The sequence below is a fragment of the Bombina bombina genome, chromosome 11, assembly GCF_027579735.1.
Source record: "Bombina bombina isolate aBomBom1 chromosome 11, aBomBom1.pri, whole genome shotgun sequence".
Lineage (NCBI taxonomy): Eukaryota > Metazoa > Chordata > Amphibia > Anura > Bombinatoridae > Bombina > Bombina bombina.
Genome location: NC_069509.1, coordinates 180,779,315 through 180,805,517, shown reverse-complemented (window position 1 = coordinate 180,805,517; position 26,203 = coordinate 180,779,315). Strand labels below are relative to the sequence as shown.

The 26,203-nt window shown below is 38.1% G+C and overlaps 1 protein-coding gene across 1 annotated transcript in view; it reads left to right on the top strand.

Moving 5' to 3' along the window:
• CIITA (class II major histocompatibility complex transactivator) overlaps positions 1–21,034 on the top strand; it is a 77,022-nt gene extending 55,988 nt beyond the window's left edge. The window contains exons 17-20 of the mRNA XM_053695108.1: positions 4,668–4,751; positions 5,244–5,327; positions 15,442–15,528; positions 16,067–21,034. Coding sequence (XP_053551083.1) covers positions 4,668–4,751; positions 5,244–5,327; positions 15,442–15,526 — 253 coding nt within the window. The 3' untranslated portion in view covers positions 15,527–15,528; positions 16,067–21,034. The remainder of the gene's footprint in view (positions 1–4,667; positions 4,752–5,243; positions 5,328–15,441; positions 15,529–16,066) is intronic.
• The last annotated feature ends 5,169 nt before the right edge of the window (positions 21,035–26,203 follow it).

Sequence of the window (26,203 nt, the reverse complement as noted above, 5' to 3'; positions counted from 1 at the left end):
GATGAAGACTTCGGAGCCTCTTGTGGACGGATCGTTGATACCCGGCATGGTGAAGATAAGGTAGGGAGATCTTCAGGGGCTTAGTGTTAGGTTTATTTAAGGGGGGTTTGGGTTAGATTAGGGGTATGTGGGTGGTGGGTTGTAATGTTGGGGGGGTATTGAATGGGTTTTTTTACAGGCAAAAGAGCAGAATTCTTTGGGGCATGCCGCGCAAAAGGCCCTTTTAAGGGCTGGTAAGCTAAAAGAGCTTTTCAATTTTTATTTTAGAATAGGGTAGGGCATTTTTTTATTTTGGGGGGCTTTGTTATTTTCTTAGGGGGCTTAGAGTAGGTGTAATTAGCTTAAAATTGTTGTAATATTTTTATAATGTTTGTAAATTATTTTTTTATTTTTTGCAACTTAGTTCTTTTTTTATTTTTTGTACTTTAGTTAGTTTATTTAATTGTATTAATTTGTAGTTATTTTATTTAATTAATTTATTGATAGTGTAGTGTTAGGTTTAATTGTAGATAATTGTAGGTATTTTATTTAATTAATTTATTGATAGTGTAGTGTTAGGTTTAATTGTAACTTAGGTTATGATTTATTTTACAGGTAATTTTGTAATTATTTTAACTAGGTAGCTATTAAATAGTTATTAACTATTTAATAGCTATTGTACCTGGTTAAAATAAATACAAAGTTGCCTGTAAAATAAATATTAATCCTAAAATAGCTACAATATAATTATTATTTATATTGTAGCTATATTAGGGTTTATTTTACAGGTAAGTATTTAGCTTTAAATAGGAATAATTTATTTAATAAGAAATAATTTATTTCGTTAGATAAAAATTATATTTAACTTAGGGGGGTGTTAGGGTTAGGGTTAGACTTAGCTTTAGGGGTTAATACATTTATTAGAGTAGCGGTGAGGTCCGGTCGGCAAATTAGGGGTTAATACTTGAAGTTAGGTGTCGTCGATGTTAGGGAGGGCAGATTAGGGGTTAATACTATTTATTATAGGGTTATTGAGGCGGGAGTGAGGCGGATTAGGGGTTAATAACTTTATTATAGTAGCGGTGAGGTCCGGTCGGCAGATTAGGGGTTAATAATTGTAGATAGGTGGCGGCGACGTTGGGGGCGGCAGATTAGGGGTTAATAAATATAGGGGTCGGCGGTGTTAGGGGCAGCAGATTAGGGGTGTGAGCTGATTCCTTTTGGACATTATATCCTGTTACCCTTTTTATCCTTTTTGTTTTAAGGATTTTTCAATAAAGATATATATATATATATTTTAACTGCCGGTGCTCCTTCCAATTCTTTTTTCCTTCTACGCAGCAGATTAGGGGTACATAGGGATAACGTAGTTTGCGGTGGTGTACGGAGCGGCAGATTAGGGGTTAAAAGTTTAATGCAGTTGTCAGCGATAGCGGGGGCGGAGATTAGGGGTTAATAAGTGTAAGGCTAGGGGTGTTTAGACTCGGGGTACATGTTAGGGTGTTAGGTGCAGACTTAGGAAGTGTTTCCCCATAGGAAACAATGGGGCTGCGTTAGGAGCTGAACGCTGCGTTTTTGCAGGTGTTAGGTTTTTTTCAGCTCAAATGGCCCCATTGTTTCCTATGGGGGAATCGTGCACGAGCACGTTTTTGAAGCTGGCCGCGTCCGTAAGCACCGCTGGTATTTAGAGTTGCAGTGGCGGTAAATATGCCTGTACGCTCCCTTTTTGGAGCCTAACGCAGCCATTCTGTGAACTCTAAATACCAGCGGTATTTAAAAGGTGCGGGGGGAAAAATGCACGCGTAGCTAACGCACCCCTTTGGCCGCAGAACTCTAAATCTAGCCGATAGTTAAAACTTTTATTTAATATGAATATTGAATAAGTAAGATTTTCATGTTTTCTTCTATTTGACTTTAAAGGGCTCCAATGCACTGATATATAGGTCTATATTTGTGTACATATGTATTTATGTGTTTATGTCTGTAAGTACATATATATATATATATACACACATCTTTAGACATAATATCTCTATGATAAAGCCCATTGCCTGCCTTTTTTTCTAACACCTGAGACCTCATGTCTTTGAGACTTTAACTTTTTTGGGCAATCTTGTTTTTTAATAATTTTTATTAGATGGTGTTATTATGAGTGTAACTTTTTAATGTGTTTTGTGCAACTTTTTATTCGAGCGTAACAGTTAACCAGAGCTCTGAGTTTGCACTTACCCGACATGCGTTAAATTATATTGCTCTCGAGCGAACACATTTACTTTCAACTTTTAATACACATGCTACTTCCAATACGCAGCCGATATTGATTGCACGTAACGGTTAGCACGCCACTCCTAATCTGGTCCTAAATAAGCATTTACAGAAAAGTCTGATATTTTGTTTATTTCGTCCCCTTTGATGTGGCCAATTAGGTAAAGATATATCTGAACTCCTAAACATATCAAGCAGTTATTGGGTAGCATGTAGCTGGGTCAGAAATGTGAAACAGAATACATTCCAGAGCCCCTTTGGGAGCAAAGGAAAAACACAATTTTCAGAAATAAATAACATGAATAATATAAAAATCTGGTGCTCACAAACAAAACAGAGTTTGTTGTAGAATATTTGCAAATGATAAGTGGCATTTTCCACACTATTACTGTTATTGTATTAATATGTATGAACGGAAGTGCACATTCATCTGTTCACATAATTACTTGAGTTATGCTATTGATTTGCTGTGATCTAACATTATGTAACGTCTTATCTGTGATGTGAACGGGCCTAGAACAGCCCAGACAAATAATTCTTATTACCTGGTGAGTCACACCCGGCCCCGCGGCCACACGCCAGGGAGACGATTACTGTAATACAGTCTGCTAATGTGAATGTATTGAGACCTTTCAGGACAGCTGCCTGTAGATATTTAACTTCAGAAGCAAAATACTGTAGGATTGTATAACCAACAGGTGCATAATAAAAAGACAATGCAATAGCACTTACTCAGAATTTTAAATGATTGAGCAGTGGAAAAAAAAATTCTGGCACATTTCAGAATTTATTTAAATTTGCCTGTCCGAGGTATCATGTGACAGCCATCAGCCAATCACAAACTCATATTTATGTATATGCTGTGAACTTCTGCACATGCTCAGTAGGAGCTGGTGTCTCAGAATGTCTGTATATAAAAATCTGCACAATTTAATATTGGAAGTAACTCGGAAAGTTGTTTAAAATTGCTGCTCTAGCTGATTCCTTTAAGTTTATTTTGACTTTAGTGTCTCTTTAAATGTTGGAGAATTAAAGGGATATTTAACTGCTGGATACTGCTGGGTTATTTTAACCCTTACATGTGCTGACTGGTAAAGCTCTAACTGACTGGCATCATCGCTGTGACAGAAGCAATGAGTAATTACAGATCAGAGACATCAGAAACATTTGTACAGCTGTATTAATCACGTTGGATTAAAGTGACTCTCAAGTCTAAATTAAACTTTCATGATTCAGACAGAGCAGAAATTATAAACAACTTTCCAATTTACTTCCATTAAGAAAATGTGCACAGACCTTTTATATTTACACTTTTTGAGTCACCAGCTCCTACTGAGCATGTGCAAGAATTCACAGAATATACTATATGCATTTGTGATTGGCTGATGGCTGTCACATGATACAGGGGGGGAGTGGAAATTGAAATAACTGAAATTTGTCAGAAAAAAATCTACTACACATTTAAAGTTTAGACTAAGTGCTATTGCATGGTCTTTTTATAGTGCAAATCTACTGTATTCACTGGTCCTTTAGCGTGCACAATACAGAGTATGGGTTTTGTAGCGGCTGCATTTCTCTGTATTATAGCTGAAGGTTTTTTCCTAATTTTAATGTTTTCTATAACTTTTAATCTGTGCAAAAAAGCTCCTGCTGTGTATTGTGTAAGCTAACCCCAAGTGCACAGTACAGCCGTGAAAACGCCAAGATCTGGTCTGTGAATGTGCCGTCTTGTGTCATGGGGGTGACGAGGTGGCAGCTTCACAAACTGGCACCAGTAAGGGGTAAATAAGCATAATAAAACAATATTATGGTGAGTAATAACCAGTTGTGGTTATGCTTGTCTCATTGCTTTATATATTCGGATGGGTTTTATCAGTACCCACTTTTCTCCTCTACGATCTTCTAGTTTCCTTGTGTTCTTTAGACCAGCCACATTTAATGGGAGTGTTAATCTGTTTTCTAAAAGAGATAGTAAAGTCAAAATGAAACTTTGATTTTCATATAAAACTTACAATTTTAAACAACTTTCCAATTTACTTCTATTATCAAATGTACCTTGTTTTCTTGGTATCTTTTGTTCAAGAGTTAATCTAGGTAGGCTGGTAACAGCTCAGGAGTGTGCACGTTTCTTTCTATTGCAGCAGTTTTTGCAACTATGTGTAACATTACTGTAAACATTGTTGCAAACACAGCTGCCAGATGGCTAAAGACACGTGATTGTTCCTGAGCTCAGCTAGGATTAGTATTTAACAAAAGATACCAAGAGAACAAAATTGATAATATATATAAATTGGAAAGTTGTTTAAAACGTTATGATCTATCCGATTAATTTAAATTTAATTTTGATTTTACTGTCCCTTTGACAGTTTTTCATTCGATGTACCCTGCAATAATGTAACCGTCCCCTGTATTGTATTTTTCAGCTTGTATAACAACTATGTGCGTGATACTGGAGCAGAACGTGTCGCAGAGATACTTCCAAAAATGTTGTCACTAGAGGAGCTACAGTAAGTGCACATGGGTAATACATTATTACAGGAAGTACAAACACAGGGGTCCTACCGTTAATATATTATTATGTTTATTAGCAAGTTATTCTGTAGCAGCGGTGCTTTAAAACAAATAATAATATTTTGCTCTCTGCTGTTTTCTTGCTTTGTGTAGTAGTGTAGGCTGTATCCTGAACTCTTTTGATTTGCAAATTCTTGTAAACTGTGCTAACAAAATGACAGCGTGAAATGCTTTTAAAGCTTATATTTTGTAGGTTGTTTGCAACTCAATGTATATAGGTCTATAGAATAAAACAAATAATTTAAATGTCCCTTTAAAGACTCACACTGCTGTGAATAGACCTGTTAGTAATTATACATAGCTGTGCTATAGGGCAAGTCACCCCTTTATTAGATCTCAGCAATGGAATAGTGGGGTGCTGTACAGCAGAGCTTACATTCTAATGTGATAACTAGCACTCTTATTTACATATATACAATTGTCTACAGCTTGGAGTGTAATGAAATTACAGAGAACGGAGCACGGAAGCTGACACAGAGCCTACAGCTTTGTCCTAACATGAAGAGCCTGAGGTACGTAGGAGAAATATATATATATATATATATATATATAAATAATAGCCTTTTATATCATAATGAATCATATTTGTTTATTCATGATTCCAGGTTTATCAGAGTGATCACATTCTGCTTAATTTTCTATCAAAGGGGCATTCTGGAGCTCGTATGAATTTTTCGATATAAGCTTTCGATTGGTGCGTACACACTATGGGCCAGATTACGAGTGGAGCGCTATGTATCGCTCCTGCTCGAGCATTAACTCCGCTAGAAGTAAGCTTTTGTGCTCGTCATATACTGCGCGTATTACAAGTTACAAGTAAAACGTTTTCGCACGAGCACTAACCTGACGCATGCTATAGATGAAGTTAGAATATTGCGATCGCCTTAACATATTCCCCAATAGACTTTAATGGAGCGTGAAAAGTGGGGGAAAAACTAACACCCTACTCGCACGCAAACCCAACATGAAAATATGAATGTTTCACATTCTAATGTTCTTCACATAGCAGAATATGTTCTATTCATTCATAAATACATCTCTCTACATATATCTAATGGTATTTTGGTACAAATATATATCTATGATTATATATAGGTATAGATATATATATATATATATATATAAAATCCCAAATGAACTCTGCACTCACTCCACTGTACAACTGCCCAGGGTGCATCCAATGCCACAGTGTGCCTTCACAAATATCCAAAAAATGAGAGCACTCACCAGGACTTAACACTTTAAAGCAATCACAGCTTTATTTTAACAAAGTGACGTTTCGAGGATTTTAACCTCGTCCTCAGACTTTACAATTGTGTACATACCTCAATTCTTTTAAACCCTCCACCGACTATCACCGCGATACCGGAAGTCACCCGGCGTCCTGTGCGCAAAACTGCGCATGTCCAGAGCGTCGGCATGGCAACCGGCCGCGGTGTACACTAAAAACAAAAAATGTGAATACAAATGGTTACAATACAGAGCAATTCACTTGTTGCAATATTCTCAATGCACTTATCATCCTAACAATGCGTACTACTATCTATTTCAAAAGCTAGATATCTAAAACACTTAACATCCCTACGATGCGTGTTAATAACCATTTCAAAGTTACCTAACTATTTATACAGCTGGGAATTGGTGGGGACTTAATTCCTAATCTTATATCAAACCTACCTCTACGTGTGGCTATACTAGCAATCATAATACAATATTCAGATTATTACTAACTTTAAGATGATATTCCCTAGACTTATAGTATCACAAATAACAGTGCCAGTCCAGGTTGGTATTCAAACCTCCGGGCACCAAAGTGCCCAGATTGAAGATCCACCTGGACTCGCACTGCAACAGGAGTCTATCTCTATCGCCCCCCCTAGTTGGGGGTGGAATGTGATCTATGATCACGTATCTTAAGTCAGCAACCGTATGGCCAGTCAGCGCAAAATGTCGTGCCACGGGTTGGTCAGACCCCTTGTTTTTTATAGCCAGTCGAATGGCTGCACGATGATTGGCCATACGGGTGCGCAAGTCATCGATAGTCTTCCCAACATAGAATAACCCACACGGACAGTGTAATAAATACACTATATGTGTCGTCGTGCAGGTTACTCTATGTCGGATAGTATATCTACGATTGGTGGTAGGATGAACAAAGAATTTTGCGTTAGACAAACCACTACATGTAGTGCATCCCGCACACTTATAGCATCCAGGTTTTTTAGTCCGTAGCCAGTTAGATTTTTCGTAGCACAGTACAGGGTCAACCTTCACCAGAATGTCCCGTAGAGAACGTGATCTTCTAAAGCCTACTTGTGGGTATCTGGAACCCCTAAATGGCAGATTTTTATCACTTTCCACAATATTCCAGTTCTTTTTTACCAATTTTTGTAAGTTCTGCTTGTCTGAGGTGTAAGTGGTCGTAAGTATCATCCTCCTCTCTTTATCCCCTTTTGGCACAGTTCTTAAAGCTGTATCCTGATCCATAGAGGCAAATTTCTGGAAGTGTTGGTTGATCTGTTTCTCTTGGTAGCCCCTCTGTAAGAATCGTGTTTTCATTTCTATCAACTGTTGTTGGGCATTACTCTGTTTGCTGTTATTTCGCATAACCCGCTTAAATTGAGAGATAGGTAGAGCCTTCTTTAGTGATGGAGGGTGGCAGCTAGTAGCCTCCAACAATGAGTTCCTATCCGTCTCCTTTTTGTACAAAGTTGTGCCCAACATACCGTCTTCCATAAATATTCGCAGGTCGAGGAAATCTACTGATGTAGAACTTTTGGTCATCTTGAATTGTAGATTGGGATTAATGGTGTTTAATACCCTATGCCAATCATCTAATTCTTCCTCCGTACCTGACCATAGGATGATCAGATCATCTATGTAGCGTTTGAAATATTTAATGTGTTGGTGTAGAAATAGATCCGTATCTCGTTCTTCAAATTCCGCCATAAACAAATTGGCGTACGATGGGGCCATGTTGGACCCATCGCCGTCCCTTGTAGTTGTAAAAAGAACGATTTCTCGAACTTGAAGTAATTTCTACTGAGACAAAGATCCAATAATTCCAGGATTAACTCTACTGGTGGTCCCACGTATGGGTATCGATTCAATTGTTTGCGAACTGCCACCATCCCCTGATCGTGTGGGATGGAGGTATATAGACTAACAACATCCAATGTTGCCAGTATGATGGGTTGCTTGATTGTGGGAAACGATTTGATCTCTTTAATCAGACTAATAGAGTCCAACAGAAACGAAGGCATATTGCGGACACATGGTTGGAGTATACTATCCAGAAATACTGCTAACGGTTGTAAGAGGGATCCTATGGAGGACACGATAGGTGTTTTAGATATCTAGCTTTTAAAATAGATAGTAGTACGCATTGTTAGGATGATAAGTGCATTGAGAATATTGCAACAAGTGAATTGCTCTGTATTGTAACCATTTGTATTCACATTTTTTGTTTTTAGTGTACACCGCGGCCGGTTGCCATGCCGACGCTCTGGACATGCGCAGTTTTGCGCACAGGACGCCGGGTGACTTCCGGTATCGCGGTGATAGTCGGTGGAGGGTTTAAAAGAATTGAGGTATGTACACAATTGTAAAGTCTGAGGACGAGGTTAAAATCCTCGAAACGTCACTTTGTTAAAATAAAGCTGTGATTGCTTTAAAGTGTTAAGTCCTGGTGAGTGCTCTCATTTTTTGGATATATATATATATATATATATATATATATATATATATATATATATAGGAATATCTATTTATAAATGTTTCGAACATATTCTGCTATGTGAAGAATACTGTCGCAAACACCCATGATAAACCCATAATTAACCCTTATCATTTGCATGCAACACAATGCGCCACTCGTAATCTATGTGTTTTATTGGTCTTGCCAGTTAAACAAGTGTGTGCACATATCGTATGCACCAATCAAACGCTGGGTATGCTCCAATTTAGTTATTATGAGCATGTAACAGTACTGCCTTTAATAAACAGCTAATAAGCATTAAAGAAATACAGAGTATTGAAAATGTTTCTAAGTAATCTATATATAGCCCTAGAATAGTTTTGCATAAAATAAGCATTTAAAATGAATTTTATAGAGCACACACACCTTTTTTTTATACATTTAACACAGCACGACTAAACCTTAAAAAAACATTGTTGGCAGTTGAGATAAAAAGATGAACAGTTTTAGACAATGCCCCAAAACTGCAAAACACTTATTTAAATAAATAAATAAATAAATAAAAACTAAAGATTTAGAGTATTTTACGCCTGCTGGGTGTCTGAAATATATTAATGGGTTTATAAATTCTTGTTAGTTTTATGATTATTATTATTTTCATGTAAAGATAAATAGAACAAACATTTTTGCTTTTCAATGTTAATAAAAATATTATTTTTGTCACCAAAGACAGTCAAATATTTTGTCTTTTTTAAAAATATTTTACTTTCTTAGATGATCCTATCTGACAGCCAGATCTGATTGTGTAATCAAACACTGTTTGTATAGCTCCCTCTAGTGCTCTAAAAGCAGAATGCAATATGACAAAATGAAGACCACAGTATCATCATTTCTTAAAATACTATTTTGGTCTGATTATTATTCACATAATAACATTACTGTTTCAAAGAATGTTGCCACTCAGATATGAACAGTTGTTAGTATAGCTTTAAGAGGAAGATGTCAAATTCTGAAACTAAATGTTAAAGGGCTGTTAACTTCATCTACTGCAGGTGATTGTCAGGGCTTACATGGATATGAGGTTAGTGTTAGGTCTGATATGGGAATGTGACCTGCAGAGCCTGCTGGCATTGGGGTCTGGTCTGAGGTCATATAGGTGACAGACCCATGGGGCAGTATGGGTAAATAGATGACACGGGCTGAATGATGGGAGGTAGATTGGGGACACTAAAGAGCTATGAAACACAAACATTTTATTTTGTGATTCAGACAGAGAATATTATTTAAAAAAGGTTTCCAATTTACTTCTATCATCAAATTTACTTTGTTCCCATGATATTCTGTGCTGAAGAGAAACCTAACTAGGTGTATGGAGCACTAAATGGCAGGAAATAGCGCTGCGCTCTAATGCTCTTGCAAATGGATCACATTCTTGCAAAACTGCTGCCATATAGTGCTCCCGACACGTGCACACTCCTGAGCTTATGTCCCTGCTTTTTAACAAAAGATACCAAGGAAACAAAGACAATTTATAATGGAAATAAATTAGAACATTGTTTAAAATTGCTCCTTCTATCTAAATCACAAATGACTATTATTAATGTTATTATTATTTTTTGTTTCATGTCCCTTTAATTACCTTTGTTTTTTTCTGTATAAATAATGCCTCTACTCCCCCCCAAAATATTGCAAATCAGACAACTGGTATAGAGCACTGGTTATCAAATCTGTCCTGAGGCCTCCCCAACAGGCCAGGTTTTCAGGATTGCCCTGTATGAGAGCAGGTAAAATAACCATGGTTACTGATCAGCTGATTATTTCACCTGTGCTCCTGTTCAGATATCCTCAGAATCTGCTCTGTTAGGGAGGCCTGGGGACAGGTTTAAAAACCAGTGATTTTAGGGCGTGTCCGGACCAGCAACCAAGATGGCCACTCTTCTTAGAGCTCCCTTCTAAAGAATCTTAATCCACTAAAAATATGAGCTCTCTCAAGCCATCCGATGCAAATTTTGACACACACATGAAGAGAAGGTTTTTCTGTACCGAATGATATCGTTATTATATTTGTGGGAGACCTAAACTGTCCTAGAAGTTGATGTATTAGCACTCTTACTTGGGTAACTGAGTTTGCATAAAGAATAACATAGCGACTTCAGACACTATAAACTAAATAATGGAGGATTTCTACGGGGATGTACGAGCCCTGTTTTTGGCCCTGGAAAGGAAGATGCTAAACCAATTTAAAGATCTCACTCACATACTTCATACTAACACTACGCATGGGGACACATGTGAGACAACAATGGAGGAGTTAGAGATGGCGGATGCGTGGCGCATACATTTGGAAAAGAAACCATTTCACTTCATCTCTCGAAACAGTGCCACAACTTATGTCCCTCAGCAGACCTTAAATTCCGCTGACAGCTGGTGGGTAACGGAGGGAGGTTGCTCACAGGCTCTAGAGGAGAATGGCGGCAGAGGCGTTAGCAGATGGCAAGTACCAGATCTACACTTAGATGCCGATCCCCAAGCTACATCCGTGACCCACTGCTCCCAGCCCAGCTTGCGGAATAGCCCCCTGCATGGATCAAGTTGATGCATCTATGTGGGAATCTGGCCTCCGCCACGCTTTCAATCCACTGGCGCTACAGCGCAAGACAACTTACCGAACTGGACAACAAGTAATTTCACAGGACCTAACCCAACCTTTAGAGCCCAGGATACACATTCCTCTCGACAATTCCATCACTAGCGCATGGTTTTGGAGTTGCTCCGTTACACCTCTGGCCACTCTCTCAAACTTTGGCCCCAGACTGAATATACCGACCATTTGCACTAAACAGGGAGTCGGGTGATCACCATCAATATCACTGGAGTACTTCTTGCGGTTGTAAGTAGCTAGCAGCAACATATTTCGACATATGTGGTCAGTGTACTCCTCACAACTAATAGGCAAAGCCTCCTCTCATTTAATAAAAAAAAAAAAAAAAAAAAAAAACAGCAATTGACACTGGACATAGAGATTCAGCATGCAATATGATTTATCTGAACAATAGCGGTTTCCTGGTAGATTCCCCTGCTGTTTTTATTGTTTTCCTATACCCAGGGAACCGGTTCCAATTCCAGTGACTTTCCTCAGCAAACCGTCAATATATATTTAACCTTTTGTTCTGTGACCAGGTTGATGTTGCTCTATTTTTTTTCTTTTTTAACTATTCTATTTTTTACTGTGTGTGTGGTTATGTTGGTTTCTAGCTCCGCCAAATGCTGTCCCCTTATGTCACAAACTCCACTTCTCTCTTACAAGTTACCCTCTATATTACTAAGACCTATGTATGTAAATGGACACTAATTACCTGCTACCACATGATGGTCTTTAGACTTGAGGATAATACGCAGTTAATTTGCAGCCACTCAGAAAAGTTGAAGGATGTTGGTCTATAATTAATAGAGTCTACTCATTAGTATGCACATATCAGCCTCTCTTATGTAAACCTGTATGTGATATAAGTACTCTATGTATGCTATTCAGTTTTTATTGATATCTTCATGGTGAATGCAACTAACACTATAACAGTTATAGTCACTTAGTAATCCCCAAGGCAGTTAGGTATGTTTTGTTATAGGTCTGTAGACTACTTGGTTATTGTAGGGAGCCTTCTGCTCTTTCTGCCCTGACATGGCACTGAACCTACACCTTTATCTCTTGGATTTAAAACAATAGCACCAAACAGTAGAAGAGTACCCCCTAGACCCTATATAGCAAAACTGAAGCTTCCCTGATCGCCTTGCAGAAAATTAAACCTTGAGGGTCTCACTTTTTTCTCTTCTATATAAAAGAACGATGACCTGCAGGAATAGGGGACATTTTTGTGCACTTAGTTTTTTTTATTTCTTTACCTATTGCGTTTCATCCCCTCATCGCAGGTCTTTTTCATTTAACATTAAGTTTGATTTTTGAGCTTGTTGTTTTCCTTTTTATTTTATTTGTATACTCATGTGCAGTAATGCCCTTCATTTAGTACTATAAGTAATGATTGTTGTATTCCTAAAGGTCTATATAAATGTTTCCTTTACATGCCTTACAGATCCCACTAACAAGACTAGCTCACAACGATTTATGTACACGGGCCCTCTGTGCAAATACAGGGGATCTCTAAACTATATCATAATTTAAAGTGGAGGTCTGTTTGTATGCTATCTGTAATAACCAATTAAACTTTTAGCTCATATACTCCAAAGTTATAGTGGAATGTTAATCCTGAGGTTCCCCCATGTTACTAATTTATTCTATCCTGTCCTTAGTGTCTCATACTATTCCCACCCATTGCACATTATTATTGCCCACACATTGGTATGCTATAGAGTGGCTATCATTGGATACTAGATGTTAGATGAATATGGTATTCACTCTCTCTGAGCCCCCTAATTACCCAGAATACTATGCAGTGCTGGTATGTATATTCCATGACAAAAGTGAATAAAGCACAACATAGCTCCCCTTTACTATATATTCTTCCCAGAGGAACGTTGTGTTCTTGCTTGGTGCTCACAGCTGTCAAATTTCTCCATAGGATTAATACCTGTATAACTTGTAAACATCTATACTGTTCTGTGAAATAGTAACCTCCTGCTGAGCGAATGTAGCTGACTCGCAAGGTATTAGATAGCAAGTAGTCCAGATAGCATCTAGTTCACAACAACAGAACTTTATCCCCCTTTTGGAAACTCTCACAGCTATGCTATAAGGAACTAATATTACTATGGCCATGTATTTTGTTGTTTATTGCTCTGAAGTTTGTATATAGTTTATCACTCCCAAACTACTGTGTATAATCTTCTCTTTAATAGATATTCTAACTGGATATATGGGTAACCTACTGTTAACTGGGCTTTTCTGGATCTAATTGGAAACTACCTTAAATCCATATATTACTTTCTCCCACAGTTTTTCTTTTTGTTTAATCCTTTCTTTAACCTTTTGCACAACATCACTCACTATAACTCCCTTCTTACATAGGTACTGTTACACCTATTTAACAGTGGTTTACCTAAGCCACATATCACACCCTACATAATTATAGTAATGCGTATATACACTCATTGGAGTCTAGAGACTCATCACCCACCTTTTCATAGCCCTACCACACCACAATAGCTCTCTGCTATACACCTTGGTACTTGCAATACAACCAGAAAATTGTTTTACCGAGAGATATGGGTATATTTATAAAGCATTTTAAATAGAGGTCTATCTTCCATACTATTTTAAGTCTAAAAGATAATTCCATATCCTCTGTTCCAATGAGTGAGAGGCCCAAATAGCAATCCTCTGAGGGGAGTCCTTGGAGAATTCATGCATAGCATATCCTTGGTTATTATAGCCTGGCCACGAGCCTTCTGTATCATTGCTAACATATATATGTATTGAAGGTCTATCATTATCTGGCTCTTAAATACCATATACTACCTACTATATATTTTGCTCTATTATATCAGTAGCTAATCTCCAACCAATCTCTCCCTAGTCCATATAATGTCCGCTCCATATGCTAATCCCCCTTCATTCAGTTCATAAGTTTGATAAAGCCTAAGAATGACTTTAGATATTCTAGGAGGAATTTATGTTTCAGCCACCCCTTTGCCCATCCCATTAAGTTTATAAAGAGCTCAATAGAGATCCTACTAAACCATAGCGTAACAACAATACTGTGCCCCTCAAACACCCGGACACGCCACCTCTTTCCCCCCCTTTTTTTAACCAGAGCGGCTCTGGCCCGCTGAATCCCCCTTTCCCCAAAACAAAACCATTATACTAACCCCCATCTTACCACAATTTACTCTGAATAGATAACTTACTTTATGATCTCCACAGTAATTTGGGGACCATTCTTATATGTATTAAGTCAAAGGTTATAAAATGAGGTTTTTTTTCTTATTATATGTCCCAGTTAGTCATCTCTGCCATACGCAAGTCTTTTATTATAACTTTCCACACTATATATTATACATTTCATGATCCACACCTTAGATTTACTTTTAGATTCTTTGCCAGAACTTAATATAGTTGTGGGTCTGACATGGCATGTATAACCATATTACTAATACCTCGATGTTTTAGACTTAGCCTATTTCATACTTTAAAATTGTAAAGATGTTTTCTACAAGTCTGATTTGTATCTGGACATATGTATTGTTTATCTGTTACTGTTCATTACCTCAATAAAAAACTTATTTAAAAAAAAAAAAAAAAAAAAAAAACCCAGTGATTTAGACTATTTGCAGCATTTAAACCTAGGTTATAAAATGTGTGGCCTATATAGGGAGTGGACATTTTTTAAACAAAAGAGGTTTTAATTGCAGTTCTAATGGTAGTTAATGGTTTTTTTTAAGTGCTTCTATGTTTAATACTGAGCCAGGTTATAGTTGCTATGGAAGCAGAGTAACATTAATTTCTAACCAATGTGTTCACCTGTTGTTGTTTTTGTTCTGGTGGTTTCATAAACCTTGGCTATTATAATGCAGATATTACAAAACACAACCTTGGATTGCTAAACAAACTTCAGTCTTAAAGGGACACTGAACCCACATTTTTTCTTGCGTGATTCAGACAGAGCATGACATTTTAAGCAACTTTCTAATTTACTCCTTGTATCAAATTGTTCTTGCTGATTGGTGGATAAATTCACCCACCAATAAAAAAGTGCTGTCCAGAGTCCAGAACCAAAAAAAAAAAAAAAAAAAAGCTTATTTTCAAATAAAGTTAGCAAGAGAATGAAGAAAAATTGATAATAGGAGTAAATTAGAAAGTTGCTTAAATTTGCATGCTCTATCTGAATCACAAAAAATTTGGGTTCAGTGTCCCTTTAACATCATTATGTATCAAGTGTGAGTATCCTGAAGATTGAACCTTATTTCTGCCCTTTCAGGTTGTACAGTAAGATTATCCCTCATGCAGGTTTGCAGTATCTTCAGAGGCTGGACTCCAGAATTAGCTGTTTTTCCATTGGATGATGGTAATACTTATTCTATGTAAATTCTTTCATTTTCAGATTATGGTACATTTTATTCTGCACACGATTATAATAAAGGAACATGGAAGTTAAACCTGCATAATTTATTAAAAATACTTTAATATACATCTGTAACTTTCCTGATTTGGACAGATCATAACATTTTAAACAACTTTCCAATGTATTTCTATTATTTAATTTGCTTACTGTGAGATAGCTGATTGGTGGCTGAAAATGTATTCCTCTTATCATTAGCTCATGTGATGTGGTCAGCTAGCTCCCAGTAGTGCTGTTCCTTTAACAAAGTATACCAAGAGAATGAAGCAAAGTTGATAACTGAAGTAAACTGGAAAGTTGTTAAAATTTTTATATTCTATCTGAATTCATGTCTCTTTAACTCCTTTTCACAACAGCATATTGAGGTAGGCTCAGGATTGTGCATGTGTTTTCAGTTATACGTTACAGCAGTTTGGAACAAAATATGAGTGTTACTTGTGTAATAGCAAATATTTATAAAACTGGTTTCTTTTTAATATTTCAGACAAGAACACACAAATTCCAAAGCTGTGGCTGTAGCTGCTGTGCAAATCTCTCGCAGTCTTGCTGCATAGAAGAGAGAAAACGGACAACGTATCTCTGTATTTGCTGGGTTTCTTGTAAACCCAAAGCTTCTTGCAGTGAATGGAGAATGTTGCACTATTGGAAATGTCCTAACATCACTGAGAACTAATCACATCTATAATAACTATTCTTCTATAGATAACTCATTTTATTGGGCTCTACGGTGGAGAAATTTCCTTCATGAACTGCAGCTTTTTACTGTAATTGAATCTGAAGCAGGAGGGACATTTATCTTCACTGTATCTTCAGTGTGTCAGTCAATAATCAGATAAAACTGAATGTTCTTATGTACATTAAGATGAACACATGCTGCCCCGGTAACACAGAACACGCACCATACCTCCCCGGTAACATAGAACACACACCATACCTCCCCGGTAACAAAGAACACGCACTATACCTCCCCGGTAACATAGAACACACACCATACCTCCCCGGTAACAAAGAACACGCACTATACCTCCCCGGTAACAGAGAACACGCACCATACCTCCCTGGTAACACAGAACACACACCATACCTCCCTGGTAACAGAGAACACGCACTATACCTCCCCGGTAACAGAGAACACGCACCATACCTCCCTGGTAACACAGAACATGCACCATACCTCCCCGGTAACAGAAAACACTCACCATACTGCCCCGGTAACAGAGAACATGCACCATACTTTCCCGGTAACAGAGAACACGCACCATACCTCCCCGGTAACACAGAACATGCACCATACCTCCCCGGTAACACAGAACATGCACAATACTTCCCCGGTAACAGAGAACACGCACAATACCCCTCCCCAGTAACAGAGAACACGCACCATACCTCCCCAGTACAGAGAAACCGGACCATACCTCCCCGGGAACAGAGAACACGCACCATTCTGCCCCGGTAATAGAGAACATGCACCATACCTCCCCAGTAACAGAGAACACGGACCATACCGCCCCGGTAACAGAGAACACGCACCATACCGCCCCGGTAACAGAGAACACACACCATATAATCCCGGTAACACAGAACACGCACCATACATCCCCAGTAACAGAGAACACGCACAATAACCCTCCCCAGTAACAGAGAACACGCACCATTCCGCCCCGGTAACAGAGAACACGCACCATACCTCCCCGGTAACAGAGTACACGCACCATACATCCCCAGTAACAGAGAACACACACAATACTTCTCCGGTAACAGAGAACACGCACAATACCCCTCCCCAGTAACAGAGAACACGCACCATTCCGCCCCGGTAACAGAGAACACGCACCATTCCGCCCCGGTAACACAGAACACGCACCATACCTCCCCAGTAACAGAGAACACGCACCATACCTCCCCGGTAACAGAGAACACGCACCATACCGCCCCGGTAACACAGAACACGCACCAGCATATTCCGGTAACATAGAACACGCACCATACCTCCCCAGTAACACAGAACACGCTCCAGCCTGTTCTGGTAAAATAGAACACGCACCATACCTTTCCCAGTAACAGAGAAAAAGCACTATACTGCCCTGGTAACACAGAGCACGCACCATACCTCCCCCGGTAACACAGAACACGCACCATGCTGCCCCAGTAACACATAACACTCACCACGCTTCCCCCGGTAACACAGAACACGCACCACGCTGCCCCGGTAACACAGAACACGCACCACGCTGCCCCTGTAGCACAGAACACACACCACGCTGACACGGTAACACAGCACTTGCACCATCCTATCCCAGAAACACAACACGTGCACCAGCCTATTCTGGTAAGACAGCACGTGCACCATCCTATCCTGGAAACCCAACACGTGCACCATCCTAACCTGGAAACTCAACACGTGCACCATCCTATCCCGGAAACACAACACATGCACCATCCTATCCCGGAAACACAACACGTGCACCATCCTATCCCAGAAACACAACATGTGCACCATCCTATTCTTGAAACACAACACGTGCACCACGCTGCCCTGATAAGACAACAAACAAGTCACCCTGTTCCAGGTCACAAGAACAACATTCCGGTGTTGGATGCTTATTCTTTGCGTACAATTCACTTGGCAATTTCATAATCCAAAAGTTGATTTTCTGCTCTTTCTAGTAAATCACTGACTATACTATTGAGCACATTCAGGGTCAGTACACAAATACAATTTCTGCATTAGTATTTGCACTATTTTATAAATTACTTTATACTTGGCATTAAAACAAGTTATTGCCAGAGCTTTCTATTGCACTAATAATGTGATGTATATATTTGTATGTACTTGTGTTTAATGTAGTTATAGATGCTACTTGTTTGTTGAATTATTTGCACTATATTTTTGAAAAAAATGACGTTTGTCTATAGAAAATAGTGATTAGATTATCATTGTTTTATCTGTGTTTTTGTTGTATAAAAACTGAATGTATGTTTAACCCCTTCTGGCAGCTCGAAGGGTTAAAACATTTTAACACTGTCCCCTTGTTTCAAATATAACATTCTGTTCTTACCATGTTATACACAGTGCTGACATTATCTGCTTGTTTTCATATGTAAATGTATTTAAACCAGTTCGACTCAGAGCTCACTTCGGCAAACATTACAGAATTCTAATGCTTCATGGCAAATTAGATCATCATTATTTTCCTTGTCTTCTAGTTCTCTCTAAAAGCTAGGTCTTGGTTCAGGTTTAACCCCTTGACTACTGGGGCTTTCAGAGAAAAACTTGCCCAAAATACCAGAGAATTTTTAGTATTTTTGCTATCACTTCATTTAAACAGAAATAGAGCCTTTTTTAATTTACCTGTCAAAACTATATATATATATTTTTTTGTCAGTAGACAACCCAAGGTATTGATCTAGGCCCATTTTGGTATATTTCATGCCACCATTTCACCGCCAAATGCGATCAAATAAAAAAGATTGTTAACATTTTCACAAACTTTGGGTTTTTCACTGAAATTAATTACATACAGCTTGTGCAATCATGGCACAAATGGTTGTAAAAGCTTCTCTGGGATTCCCTTTGTTCAGAAATCGCAGACATATATGGCTTTGTTATTGCTTTTTAGTAATTAGAAGGCTGCTAATTGCAGCTGCGCACCACACTTCTATTATTCCTGGCAGTGAAGGGGTTAATCAGGTAAGCTAATAATGTTAATTTTAGCTTTAGTGTAGAGCACTCATTTTCAAGCCTGTCTGCAGGCCTCCCCAACAGGCCAGGTTTTCAGGATTACCTTGGGTGAGAGCAGGTTAATAACCATGTTTACTAATCAGCTGATTATTTCACCTCTGCTCCAGTTAAGATATCTACAACATGTGGCCTGTTAGGGAGACCTGATGAGAGGTTTGTAAACCAGTGGTGTAGAGATTACCCTCCCACCTGACACTTCCCACACCCTGATCCCTCCCAACAGCTCTCTTCGCTTCCTCACCCTCCACTGGTTACTCCCATCTTAGGTACTGCCAACGTGAAAAATTGCCCTCATATGGAAGCGGAGCGCTAATCACGCTCTCGTTCCATATGTGGGCAGATGCCTGGAGCTCAGAAACTCCAGCTCTCGGATGTAACTTCCTGAAAACAAAGGATGAAAACAATTTAAATGGACATGGAAGATTACAGAGCCCCAACATTCTTTTGCAAAATAATTTGGAATACTTGAGTTTTTTTCTCCACATTTTGGGTTAGATTACAAGTGGCACCCTCCCGCTGGAGTGTAAACTTCATTAGAAGTAATTGTTTTTCGCATGCCAGTTAATGCACGTATTACAAGTTAAAAGTAAAAGTTTTGCGTGCAAGGGAAAACCAGCCTAGCCCTAACCCTTTACACCAGGTCTTCAGTCCGACTAACCAACGCACGTTAAATTTGATTTTGCCTAAACAAACCTGTTAACTTTCAACTTGTAATAGGTGCGCAAATTAACGCACCGGCGATATTCTTATAAGGCGTGTGCTAATGTCAGCGCCATTTGTAAACTAGCCCTTTATCAGCACAATTTGCTGTGTTTGGCAGGTGTTTGCCATTCACAGTCTATGGGGCATTCTTACCAAATGTTCTATTAAGCAGAGAGATTGGCACTGTGTATTAGTTGTTTTTTTAAATAAATAAAAAAACAAAAACATTTTTTAATACTACTTTGCAGGAGGTTACTAACGGTAGTATGCTGCGGCTGTACAGCCTACTAATGACAGGCTTTGTCACTGAAATAAAACTGATACATACACTGGTTTTAACACTAGGTTAGAGGAGAAGACCTGTTTGCTGCAGTTGAACAGCTTTTCCAGTGAAAGACAGAATGATTATGCATTGCCTTTTCCGTAAGAGGAAGCTAGTGTTTTTATTAGTAATTTTACATTTCTTATAAACAGAAAACAACACTCATCACATAACAAAAAAACTGAAAAACAAGGTATACTCGGCACTCATTTGAAATGCACTTTTTGTGATCATTTTCTCATGTATGACGCTCTCGAAAGCATATAATGTGTGTGCATGTATCTTATACTTACACATGCTCTAATCACTGGAGACTCACAAATTAAAAGCAAGTGCACACAGGTTATCTACATATGCTAGGGGAGCCGCATGCACAACAGTCTCACACAAAAAGGTACGAGAATTTTTCTCTGAAATAATTTTCCATACAAAAGTATATTGCAAAAATGCTCCTATACAAACCTGAAATGCACTAACAGATATTTCAAAGTTGATATTTATATCCATTTAAGGGCGTGTGCCAATCTCCAAAGCATTGTCTTTTGTAAACCTTTTTGTTAACGTAGAGATTAAGTTATGTTTAGATACACTATGGATTTGTTATATTTTTACACAAGATTTGGCAGTTATGATCTTTGTATCATTTGTATTAATTTTTTTAAATAAAAGTATACATTTATGTTTCATCTGGTTTGATTAATAAGTGTAAATTTCATATTTGGCTTAGATACTTAAAGGGGTTTACATGGGAATGTGAATTACTCTTCCTTTTTTTATTATTATTATAAATGAATGCAAGAATACCTGGGATATACGTAGGACTAATGAAAGAGACACAAACCCTTAAACTTGCAATTAGAATTTCAAATGACAATGATTAGTAACTCCAAACAACTGTGACAATGCTTCTTCTGGCTTCTGGAAGTCATCAATGCCTCTGGTACATTCAACTGCCCTCCAAACATATCCTCGTGCATCTAATCAAGAGCATAAAAGGGTATTTGACAGAGCAACTGGCAACAGTATCCTAAGTGATAAAGCAAATATAACCAAAATTGGAAGTGTTGTTACTAAACTTACTCGCGGGAATGCTGGGACTGATAATTCCCTATTTTGTGCTGCATATTTATTTGTAGGAACTGTCTTAACCAGTTTGTGTGTGACAAATAAATGTTGAACCTCTAATTTGAGTTAGAGGTGTTTTTAAGGTTTTGTATTTATAACAATGGGCTAGACTCATATAGACGGTCATTAGGCCTCATCGTTACAGCAAGATCATGTCTAGAACTTAATTGTGGGTCACTTTACCTCTCATTTTCTAGATAATTGTCAGGGGTGTTCCTGCCATTAACATATATAAATTGTGCTAAATGGCCCAATACATGACACCTCGCTCATCAAATGTGATCCTATAGCAACACAGAAATTCAATAACTGCAATACTATGGAAACAAGATTCTGTAGTTTAAAGGGACATAACACAAGTTGGGATAGAGACAAAATAATATAATATGTAATTTAATTACTTTTGCAGTGCCTCACCATTAACCCTTTCTTTTAAGTTTCCTAATTTTACAGTTCTAACTCCCCCTTCACATTTCCTTCTATGGCTGGGTCTATATCTACCTTTTTTTGGTATAATGCAGACCTGCACAGCCATTATCTGCTGGAGCAGGTCTAGAAGCAAATAAGCTGCGGTGAAATGCAATGCCTGTGTTTCTGAAGCTAAAAACTGATAAGGGGGTGGATCAGACTACTCCACACAGCATGGCTTTGTAAGCAATTTTGCTTATTTTTGAAAATTATTTTAAAATACCAGCAATTTTTAAACATTTTTTTTAAACAAACAAATTTTACTTAATTAGCCCTTTTAGGATATGCACAGATCTCAACATGTTTTATGGCACTTTAACTATTTATGTCTGTTTTGTTATGTTAAAGTAATGTCACTGGATAGAGCAGAATCTCACAGATACAAACAAGGGGATGGTTGTAGGTGTTCCAGGGGATTCCTTGACAGTAGAAGTTGATTTATGCGGCGGAAAGTTAATGACTGGCTAATAGAAGCAACTCCAGTGAGGCTTATGATACTAAAACTGCATATAGCTCACGAGTGTCCCTCTGTGAGCCTTTCTGGGGTGACGTCTCACTTCCCGTATAAGTTCACCATCGGCTGTTATTACACAAGACAGAAGTATGAGGAAACTCTCCCAGAGCGAAGACACTCTTCGGACTGAAAACATTTCAGAGGATTTCTCCACTGGTTACTTGCTCGACCCCGAGATACACCACTCTTCTGTGTAACCATGCCTACAGAAGCTTAGTAAGCTCGGTTTATCTCATGGTGCCCAGAGGCAGAACTTTTCTTTACTTTCTGCGATGAGTTTTTTAGTGAAAATTTTTCTGCAGGTCATTTTTAAATAAAATTAAATTTTAAATTAGACAGTTACACTAAGGCACCAGTTCAATTGCAATGTGTTGGTTAACTGGAGAATAAAGCAGCTTTTAATGTTTTATAATATAGTGCAGTAGTTGAAAATTGCATTGCAAATTAGCTGCATACAAAAAAAATACATTTTAAAATGTCTCTTTATTAAATCGGTTTCCTGTTCTCGTGGTCTAACAGAAATGTAGTAATAAAAAGATGCAGTGCTCTTACATTTAGAATAAACAGACTGGGAAATCTCTGAGAGCCAGTCAACAAGCAATGTGCTGTTGCTTTGCAGCGCTACTGCATATTTGACTGCTCACTTCAAACAGAACTTTGCCCTGGATGCACTGTGTTGAGAAAAATTTACACAGTGCAGCCAGAGCACAGCTCTGAAGAGAACTGTCTAATGTGGAGCAGCACTACAAAGTTCAAGCGCTAACAGTTCCTGCATATGTCCTGTTCTTTCTGCAGACATGCTGCATTTTCTGCAATGACATCTCACATCACTGTATGTTCTGCCTTGGGGCATGGTGGAAATAACTTTTTTCTTTAGGTTTCTGCTCTATCCACTATGAATTAGTCCTTGATGGAGCTGGTGCTCACAAAACATGAATATCCATAAACATAGAAGGCACTCTCCGGATTTAATTTGACGTGACAATTTATTAAGCCTTAATAATAAATTGCCAAGTTCAAGTAAAATACGGACAGTGCCTTCTATGTTATATTATATATATATATATATATATATACAGTATATAAATATATATATATATATATACACACACACAGTATCTCACAAAAGTGAGTACACCCCTCACATTTTTGTAAATATTTGATTATATCTTTTCATGTGACAACACTGAAGAAATAACACTTTTCTACAATGTAAAGTAGTGAGTTTACAGCCTGTATAACAGTGTAAATTTGCTGTCCCCTCAAAATAATTCAACACACAGCCATTAATGTCTAAACCGTTGGCAACAAAAGTGAGTACACCCCTAAGTGGAAATGTCCAAATTGGGCCCAAAGTGTCAATATTTTGTGTGGCCACCATTATTTTCCAGCACTGCCTTAACCCTCCTGGGCATGGAGTTCACCAGAGCTTCACAGGTTGCCACTGGAGTCCTCTTCCACTCCTCCATGACATCACAGAGCTAGTGGATGTTAGAGACCTTGGGCTCCCCCACCTTCCGATTGAGGATGCCTCACAGATGCTCAATAGGGTTTAGGTCTGGAGACATGTTTGGCCAGCTCATCACCTTTACCCTCAGCTTCTTTAGCAAGGCAGTGGACATCTTGGAGGTGTGTTTGGGATCGTTATGTTGGAATACTGCCCTGCAGCCCAGTCTCTGAAGGGAGGGAATCATGCTCTGCTTTAGTATGTCATAGTACATGTTGACATTCATGTTTCCCTCAATGAACTACAGCTCCCCAGTGCCGGGAGCACTCATGCAGGCCCACACCATGACATTCCCATCAACATGCTTGACTGTAGGCAAGACACACTTGTCTTTGTACTCCGAGTCCTCACCTAGTTGCCGCCTCACACGCTTGACACCATCTGAACCAAATAAGTTTATCTTGGTTGCATCGGACTACAGGACATAGTTCCAGTAATCCATTTCCTTAATCTGCTTCTCATCAGCAAACTGTTTGTGGGCTTTCTTGTGCATCATCTTTAGAAGAGGCTTCCTTCTGGGAGGACAGGCATGCAGACCAATTTGATGCAGTGTGCGGCGTATGGTCTGAGCACTGACAGGCTGAATCCCACCCCTTCAAACTTTGCAGTAATGCTGACAGCACTCATACGTCTATTTCCCAAAGACAACCTCTGGATATGATGCTGAGCATGTGCACGCAACTTCATTGGTCAACCATGGCGAGGCCTGTTCTGAGTGGAACCTGTCCTTTGAAACCACTGTATGGTCTTGCCCAACGTGCTGCAGCTTAGTTTCAGGGTCTTAATCTTCTTATAGCCTAGGCCATCTTTATGTAGAGCAACAAGTCTTTTTTTTCAGATCCTCAGAGAGTTCTATTCCATGAGGTGCCATGTTGAACTTTCAGTGACCAGTATGACAGAGTGAGAGCGATAACACCAAATTTAACACACCTGCTCCCAATTCACATCTGAGACGTTGTAACACTAACGAGTCACATGACACCAGGGAGGGAAAATGGCTAATTGGGCCCAATATGGACATTTCCACTTAGGGGTGTACTCACTTTTGTTGCCAACGGTTTAGACATTAATGGCTGTGTTTGGAGTTATTTTGAGGGGACAGAAAATGTACAGTTATACAGGCTGTACACTCACTACTTTACATTGTAGCAAAGTGTCATTTTTTCAGTGTTGTCACATGAAAATATATAATAAAATATTTACAAAAATGTGAGGGGTGTACTCACTATTGTGAGATACTGTACATACATACATACACTGTATATATATATAAATATATATATATATATATATATATATATATATATATAATGCTTTCAATATAAGAAATATTAATAATTTTTTTGATCAATGAACAAATGCAAAGTGATTGAACTGAAGAGAAATCTAAATCAAATCAATATTTGGTTTAACCACCCTTTGCTTTCAATCAAAACAGCATCAATTCTTGTAAGTACACTTTGTCGAAGTCAGAGATTTTGGGCCAGATTACAAGTGGAGCGCTATAAATATGAAGTCTGGATCAGATATACTTCAGGAAAGTTCTTCTCTGTGAAAGGCACATGTTGAGCAAAAAGAGGCTGCTTCTTGGGTGGTAACTAGCCATAGAACAAGCTATTATGCTATTGTTTGTTCCCAGGATGAGCGCTTCTCTCTTTTTATTTATCCATATTTCTACATATATCTGATGATTTTTGGAACAATATATATTTATACCTATATATATATATATATATATATATATATATATATATATATATATATATACAGCTATACATATATAGGAATATCTATTTGGAAATACATTGAACATTGTAATGTGAAATATTTTACAGTAAATATACACTATAACACTTTATTAAATATGAATATTGCATAAATATGTTTCTACATGTTTTCATCTACTTAACTGGAAAGGGCTCCAATGCACACTATATATGTGTACACATGTATTGATGTGTATATATGTCTGTAAATACAAATATAAATACATATGTATTAAAATACAAAGCTTAGTGGTAAAGGAGGGCACTCACATGATTTGAAATAATCAATAAAGTTTATTTTGAATACATCAAACGTTATGCGTGAAATGTCATGGTCAACGTTTCGGCTCTTTCAATAAGCCTTCTTCAAGACTAGTTTAAATCTATAAAAGACAGAAAAAACAACATGTGTACAGTGCAGAATAAGTGGTGACATACAACAAGCACACCCACCACCACATTTGTTTTAATAAAG